Source organism: Saccostrea cucullata, unplaced genomic scaffold, assembly GCF_032062105.1.
Source record: "Saccostrea cucullata isolate Sc308-1 unplaced genomic scaffold, CSIRO_AGI_Scuc_v1 ctg843, whole genome shotgun sequence".
Taxonomy (NCBI): domain Eukaryota; kingdom Metazoa; phylum Mollusca; class Bivalvia; order Ostreida; family Ostreidae; genus Saccostrea; species Saccostrea cuccullata.
In genome coordinates, this window is record NW_026924530.1 from 125,422 (window position 1) to 134,409 (window position 8,988).

At 35.7% G+C, this 8,988-nt stretch overlaps 1 protein-coding gene across 1 annotated transcript; it reads right to left on the bottom strand.

Annotated features, from left to right (window-relative positions):
* Positions 1 to 389: 389 nt before the first annotated feature.
* LOC134266650 (uncharacterized) lies at positions 390 to 7,516 on the bottom strand. Its single transcript, XM_062748866.1, has 2 exons — positions 5,162 to 7,516; positions 390 to 2,905 (listed from the first exon to the last, which is right to left on the bottom strand). Exons 1-2 carry the CDS (start codon positions 5,427 to 5,429, stop codon positions 1,899 to 1,901), a joined length of 1,275 nt encoding a protein of 424 aa, XP_062604850.1. The 5' UTR covers positions 5,430 to 7,516; the 3' UTR covers positions 390 to 1,898.
* Between the last annotated feature and the right edge of the window lie 1,472 nt (positions 7,517 to 8,988).

The window sequence follows — 8,988 nt, forward strand, 5'->3', positions numbered from 1 at the left end:
ATTCTTTGCATAGTTTCACAATATACACTGTTTATCAACAAGGAAGTATTCTTTTCAATCTGATAAAGTCCCTGAATAAATAGAGTAATTAAAAATACATAAGTAGAAAGCAGCAAAAAACCAACAAAACTGTATATCCTAAGTGTCGAATCTATAAAGTACATAAAAGGTCAAGGATTAAAGTTTATATAAAGCACTTTAAATGACCAACAACACGAAAAATAACAAAGGGTCAAATTTTCGGGACGAATTAACTTACTTATCGCTAATAAATTACGAACATGTACTAGTAAATTATATACATACGACAATGTATTCATTCATTTATTCTCTCAAAAACCATATGTATGGTACAAGAGGTACAAACACTCTTTATGCAAATACACTGACAATAGTTTTGCTTCGTTTGATATTGTAAAAACAAAATGAAGAGAGTTTGAATTGAAAATTGTCATTTATTTTGATCTAATAAATGACGAGACAAATCATGTAAAAATACTAATTAAACAAATTGACAAACATTACACAATCATAAAAAACATGTGCATAAAATTAACAAATACATTTTGTTAAGCCAATTATCATAGGTGGGGCATAAAAAATCGCCCATACAGTTTTACTATACCAAGAACAAAATGATTTAAATCGTTCAATTTATTTCTCTCATCAAACATGGCAAGAAGATAAAAATAAAAAGCATTTGGGTGGGACGGTGGGAAAAACAAATCAAGATGACTGGCGAATGTATGTTGACAAAGCAATGCACGCTGGAAGAATGAAGGCTTGCGCAAAATTAGCTGAATCTGGTCAGTTGCTGATAAGAGATTATCAGATTACAGGAATGTAAACCGGCGAAGAGAAAAATCGGAGTTGTTCTTCTTGCCATGTCAGATGTTTTACATAAATTAATTTAATGTTGTAAATTAAGATTTTATGCAAATACACTGACAATAGTTTTGCTTCGTTTGATATTGTAAAAACAAAATGAAGAGAGTTTGAATTGAAAATTGTCATTTATTTTGATCTAATAAATGACGAGACAAATCATGCAAAAATACTAATTAAACAAATTGACAAACATTACACAATCATAAAAAACATGTGCATAAAATTAACAAATACATTTTGTTAAGCCAATTATCATAGGTGGGGCATAAAAAATCGCCACATTATTGTGTTCATGGTGAAACAATGAATACAATAAACCCCACCCAAAACTATTGTCTTCAATTAATATGATATATAGTAACATTCACATAAAGAATACAAATTACATTTGTGTTATACAAAAGTGCTTAAAAGATGTACAAGTAATGGTCAGCATTTCCCTTTTAAGAATTGTCAGAGGCCCTTGTCCTCGTGACGAAACTGTTCATATTATTCATGCAGCAATAAGTAACAAAATGCTTTCATGCAAGGCTACATTACCCGTTATGAAGTCAAGAGGCCCATGTCCCCATGACCCAGTGTCTAATTTCAAGTGACAACACATTCTCAGCCATAGATCACTAGCAATTGTGGAATCAGAGGCCCGTGTCCCCATGACCCAGTGTCAAATTTCAAATGACAACAAACTCTCACCCATAGTTCACTAGCAATTGTGGAATCAGAGGCCCGTGTCCCCATGACCCAGTGTCAAATTTCAAATGACAACAAACTCTCATCCATAGTTCACTAGCAATTGTGGAATCAGAGGCCCATGTCCCCATGACCCAATGTTAAATTTCAAAAGTCTGAAAGTCATTACCTACGGCAACATATATACAGATTAACCGAAAGGAAAACTACTGTTCAAAAACCTGCTGACCCTCACCTATGCGTTCGCGAAGAAATAAAAGGGGTGAAATACTAATTTATACTATTTGATCAGAGACCCATGACCCCATGATCAAATTCATCTAAATATGAAGCACAGGGATTCTTATGTACTTTTTAAAAGCGTCGGAATGCCATCTTCCCATTCGCTTGATTTTTTCCTCTGAAATTCGCATTGCTGCAGCGCATGTCGCAGCTCCTATTCGAAAACTGTGGCCTTTATAATGACTCGTATTTAGCCCTGCCCATTTAAGAGACATTTGCAAATAATTTGTAAAATGTTGTCTTAGTAACCCATCACCATTTGGATATGCAAACAAAGGGCCTGGTGACTGGCCTCTAACTTTAAGAAATAGCTGAATAGCCTGAACAGGACAAAATTGCTCTTCCGATTCGTTTCTTTGTAGAATCAACGTGGGTATATGTTTGCCTGCACTATGTTTGAAATTATCCATTGTAATCTCAAGAGATTCACTGGAATTTAGTTTATCCGAAACGAGTTTTACATTGACCAGATTTAATACGTTTTTAACGTTCGTAGAAGACGAAACTGTTATTTCACCAACCCTTAAAAAAGCATGAAAAGCCAGCAAATACATTGCCTTTAGCATACTGCATAAATAGGCTGAAATGCCTAACTTGTCTAAAGAAGTTACAAGCTGTTTCAGAATTGACGTTGTTATGGGCAATCTTGTGTCACTTCCTACTGTTTTTAACTTTTGATATCCCTGTAGCATTTTGCGAATTACAAATTGTTGTGATGGATCTTCAAAACCTTGAATTTTGAAATTATAACTAAGAGCCGAAATGTAAGTTTTCAAGGTTGATGCTGCGATGTTACTTTGAAAACAAAAAGCTATAAAATGCGCCAAATGCTCAGTAGTAGGAGGCAGTAAAGAGACATTAGGAAAGTAGGTTGACATAAAGTCAGCGTAAAAAGCAAATGTTTTTTCATAAGCTGCCCTTGATGTAGGAGCGAGGGAATTCTTCAGAATGGCTGTCGCTATATCTTTCAGAGTGTTAGCATTGTTGGGTGAACTGCTGATGGCACTGGGTCCATATTTGTACATAGGTCCTGAAATTCCCGGACCTGCAAGCGAGAAAGGCGATCAGCAGCTACATTAAGTACACCTGGAATATGTGTTGCTTTGAAAAGAATATTGTATTTTAATGTATTTACTATGAAACGACGCATTAACTTCATAATTATTGGGTCTGCTGAAGTTTGTTTGTTAATGATGTATACCACTGCAATGTTATCTGAATAGAAATTAATACAGGAGTTCCGTAAATCAGATGCCCATAGTTCTAAAGTTATCACAATAGGAAGCAATTCTCTGACTGTAATGTGAAACTGGCCCCACTCTTGTGGCCATTCTCCGAAGAACCACTTTGTTTTAAATGTACCCCCAAATCCTAGGTCACTTGCATCCGTATACATACATAGTGTTTCAGAGGTTTCCCACCTATCATCTAATATCAATGACCTACCATTAAAACTATTGATGAAAACAGACCAAGCTTCAAGATCAGCCCTAGCCTCTGTGTTCAAACGCCGTTTGAAATGGGGTAGCTTTAAGCCTTTTGTGAGGTCGATTAGCCGTCGTAGGAAAGTGCGACCTGGTCGGACAGCCGCGCAAGCAAAGTTAAGTAATCCAATCAAAGATTGTAATTCTTTTAGACTTACTTTTTTTCTGTGCTTAAACGAATCTATTGCATCTCTTAGCTTATCAAGCTTATCCCTTGGCAACCTAACTTCCATAGTTAGTGAATCGACTTCTAGACCTAAAAATGTTATTGTCGTTGTGGGATACACTGTTTTTTCGTTCTTAATTGGGATACCTATGTCATTACATAATTGAAGGAAGTTCTCTAAAGATTTCAAACAATTGTTTGAATGGGCTGGTCCCATAAAAAGAAAGTCGTCCAAAACATGAACACAGCTTGATTGGTAGTGGTATTCCATTACCCAATGCAATGAAGAACTAAATCTTTCAAATAAGTTACAGGAGTAACTTAGGCCCATTGGTAAGGTTTTGTCGAAATAAAACCCACCTCCTACTCTAAAACCCAACAATTCGCGATCTGATGGATGGACTGGAATGATTTTAAAAGCATTTTCAATATCTGTCTTTGCAAACAAGACCCCCCTTCCAAGTTGTTTTAATAAATTAGTCGCGTCATCGATGGTTTGATATTGAACCGAGCAAATATCCTGCGGAATCCCATCATTTATAGATTGTCCCTCGGGATAAGATAAATGATGTATAACTCTAAATTCCCCTTCTTGTTTTTTGGGCACTAAACCTAATGGTGAACACTGAAAATTGTTGAATGGAGCATTTTTGAAAGGTCCCGCTGCTCGACCACAACGTACCTCATTATTTATTTTTTCTTGAAGGATAGATAAATTTTGATCAGCTGATTTTAAGTTGTTACAAAACCTCTGCTCACGAACACCCTGAAAAGGAATTTTAAAACCCTCTGTAAAGCCATCAACTAAAAATTTTTTGTCACTCTCATTGTAATCTGATAGCCAATGTTGTAACCGTTGAGGATTCACGGGAGTTACTATATCAAAAGGATTATTTTGTAAGTTTAAGGGTTGACTGTTTACTTTCTGATGATCCGATTTGGGGGATAGATTTTTGCTTATTTTTGTTTGCTGCATTGGGGAGTTTTGGGGTTGATGGGCAAGTTTTTCTACTGTGTTCCCCACCACAGCGTTGGCATGTGTGGGAGAATCTGCAATCTTTTCTATGACAAATTCCCTGTTCGGAATTATTAAAGTTGTAGCATACGAGTTTATTATTCCCTGCCCTCCCCTTGGTACCCTGTAAGGGACGAAAAGTAGGTTTTTGTGTTACTCCCTTTAACTTTGACTGAATACCGGATGCCAATGCCTCTTGGTACAATTCGGCGTTTAATTGGTCCCATGGAAGTTTGGTTGGAGATATTTCTCTCCATTGACGAAAAGTTTTGTCATACTGAATGGCTGCTGATGCAGTAGACTGGTCAGCAAGTTTTTGAACAATAGACGCATATTTCATCAATTTTGTGGCATCATTTGTGTGCCTCTCGCAAAATATACTAACGAATATATGAAAAGCTTTCATCCATTGAGGAATGGATTCAATCTTAAGAGGGGTGGATTTTTCCTTTACAAATGTTAAGCCATCATCACCTTCTTCGATGGAAAATTTTACTTGTTTTTCAGTTGGCTTTAATAAAGTGCCAAAATCGACGAACTCGTTTGCCCATATTTTTGATTTAATTTTAGAATCGATGCCTAAGGCTAGAGGCTTTGAAATACTTTCTGGGGCTTCAAGGAAAGTGTTAGAAATACCCAGATTAACCGTAGGCTCCACAGCGCTGTCATTGGCCGCTTCCCCCTCAGGCGCTGAAGGACTTGGCATTATAGCGGTGTCAGTACTAGTCTGTTGTTTGGATATCTCATCCATTACCGCCTTCGTAATACCAGGAATGGCTGCTTGTATTGCGTTTTGGATTGTATCCACGATTTCCAGGTCTTTAGACGGTGCGCTGCGTTTTGGTTGAGACTCGGTTGGCTCTGCAGCTTTTGTCACCCGACTCCTTTTTCTCTTAGGTGGCATGTTCCTACCTTGAATAAAATACGAAACTTAAGTGATATCATACAAATCACATGCTTGTTGTAAACTCAAACCAACTTCCCGTCAGGAATCTTCGCCTGATTACAGATCCGCTTGCCCTGGCACAATGAAGATGTACCAAGCGTTCGTGTAAACATGGCTTTAAAGAAAATGCCTGACAAAAATGATTGAGTCCAACATACATGTCTATGCTCATCATGCTCATATCATAGCCATAGTTGAAAGCGTTCATACTCAATTGAATTCGTTGAATAAAAGAAGACATCATAACTACTTAATGTACGCATATGCACAAGTGAGTAACTGAAAGTGTTTGCACACAAATCATATTTGTATCAGAACATATCGTACATTATCATAGTGCCCGAACATAGAAACATAATACACGTGCGTACATACAAATTCATAAAGTATGTGCCATAGCACATTCTAAACCGTACGTGTATCAACATATATATGAGATGCATTAGTGCCAGCTCACTGTGCAAACTCATACTTTCGGGAATGTACGTTTACAACTGTGCCAGCTCACAGTGTATCTGATACCAACATAAAATGTTACCACTTGTACTGTACACAGTTTAAGTAGCGTATTCTATATCTATGTTTATGACATTTCATATAATTGAGATCTCAAATACAATATGCAGTAATAAAACGCAGACATACTGATTACCATTCATAATTGTAAACCATTGTCCACTAACCGTATAAATAAGACTACTCATTACATATTATAATTCATAATTTGCTTGAGATCGTGCAGATGTTGAACAGACTTATCTTTTTTAGTTGCAAGTGAACCTGAATGAAAATGTGCTGCTTATGTTGACGGACCATACGATGTAGATGTCCCTGCTACCAATCTTATTTTAAACATTGGATAATTGCACCACGCAAGTTTCTGTAGTAAATTCGCATGCCCCATTCGTTGTTCAGATGGACTCCATCGCAAAATACTGGACGCTGGCTGTTTTTAACACCTTTTATATTCCAGTACTGCAAACAGTTTTTTCCTAACAGCTCTCTCTTCAGTATTCTATTGAATTTAATTACTAGTTCATTATAACTATTTATATCTAATACCCGTGTCCGATATCTCGGCATCAGTTGGCAAACAATTGTCTTTTTAATGTTGAAACGACGGGCAAATGTTTCCGCAATACAACAAAGTCGTAAACATAACTCATAAGCGTATGTTTCATCAGCCGAAGTTGTGTCCAGATCGTTACCACCTAAATGTAAGATGAGAAAGTCCGGAGAAACGTGCCTAAGTTTTTGTTCTAACGCCTGCAAGTGGGAATTATTTGTCAGCTTTCCTCCACTTATACCATAAAATTTTACAAAAATGTTTGGATTTAAATTCAAGTTCTGAAATTCTCGATTTTGATTTACATAGTGCTCAAATCTTTTAACATGTGAACTTCCAGCAATCAAAACAGACGCCATTTTGACTGTTTACCGCAATGCATCTTGGATGCTGGGCAATATATAAATAGCCACAAAGTTCACTAGGTCATTCATGGTTCCAAGACCGGCAAACTGGCGCGAAGCAGAACAAAGAAATTCAAGTCAACATACGTAAACGTTCACAACATTTCATTTACTCCTGCTAAGTTGTAATTACGATGATGAGCGCATGAAACAGGGTCTCCATAGCATTGTATTAACGTATTTCGCCAGTCAAACACAAAATCCGTCAAATATTGTAAAGCATACACAAAATTTTTAGCATCCAAAGAATCTCACCAATGTACCTATATAAAGGATAATCCAACAATAAATTGAATTAGAAATTCTTCTAACAGAGTAGACTTATGTACCTGCGATAACAAGTGATTGAATGGCTCACAACAAAAACAAATCAAGATGACTGGCGAATGTATGTTGACAAAGCAATGCACGCTGGAAGAATGAAGGCGTGCGCAAAATTAGCTGAATCTGGTCAGTTGCTGATAAGAGATTATCAGATTACAGGAATGTAAACCGGCGAAGAGAAAAATCGGAGTTGTTCTTCTTGCCATGTCAGATGTTTTACATAAATTAATTTAATGTTGTAAATTAAGATTTTTTTGGTTTATTGCAGTTGCAATCCAATTAACACTATGAAAATTTTGATGAGTCCAAATATTACACAGTACCGTTGTATTAAGAAATAATATCCATGGATTACTAATCCCATTTTTTGGTGTATTTATTAAATTTATAAAGATGTAAATAAATAATTCTACGGATCTTATTCCAATTTCCATGAATCAGTTTTCCCCAGAGAGATATTCTTGTATAAATGCGCACATACATCGGGTAACGTCCAGTTTCCCCGTATACCATAAACCTCGGTGTACTAGATTTTAAGTTTAAAATATATATTTAAAAAATCTTAAATGTAGACGTTCAATAATATCAATATTTTCGAATCCCCATATTTCACACACATATAACAAAGCAGGAACAACAACTATCAAACAGATGTAGCTGACAGTCCAAAGATAGATTATACAAACGCATTTTTCTTAAAATGTCTTAAGTTACATTGCCTGTTGTGCTTGATTACAAAGGTGTTTCTTGACCTTTGAAAAATGACCCTGATCTTGAGAATAAAAACCTAAGTACTGTAATCAAAAACTTTTACAATTTCTAAAACATCATCGTTGTATTTAAATGTATGTTTGGGTGATGGTCTTCTTGAAAAAATGACAATTTTTTGTTTTATTAACATAGAGTTTCCATTTTTTGCAATACCCCGGGTATACAGAAAATTCAGGTAATGCATGTTGTAAATCATTTGCAGTTTCAGACAAAGTAACCGTATCATCGGAATAAAAAATATAAACAGTTTGATAAAAATGGTAAGGTCATCTTTAGAAAAATTCTCTAAGCCGTTAAAATTCCTTTATGTAAGATAATTGTTTTAGTCATTGACATACAATGAAAATAAAAAGTGAAAGATTTTCACCTTGTCTAACCCAAACATTGCAGTTGAAAAATTCAGAGGACACAACGTTCACAGTTATTCTTGATTTTATACCTGCATACATATTTCATGTATTTCTAATGTAGTTGAAACACTTCCCACTAACACTATTTGAAAATAATTTGTACCAAAGACAGCCTCTCCATACAGTATCAAAAGCCTGTTTAAAATCGATGAACTCACAGTGTAACCCTTTTTTGCTATTTTATAAGGGCTTGTGACAGAAAATGCTAAATCATTATATTATTTTAAGAAGAGTACCCCTTTCGGAAACCTGTTTTGACTTTCATAACCCAAATAAGATTGTTGCTGATTGTAAAATTATATATATTTATATAGGAAGCGCAAAAGTGCGCACAATAAAAACTTCACATTGTATTTTCTTCATAACAATCGTCAAAGAGTGTTAAAAATTTTGAATATAGTCTGTTCCCCATTCATTTGACCCTTTATTTCAGGTAGAGTGAAGACATTCTCCTTCTTTTGGTCAACACTTTTGTGTACAAAACAATGTAAGGAACCCTTTTGTGTACATAACAATACCAATGCTGAAGCAGTCTATATCCC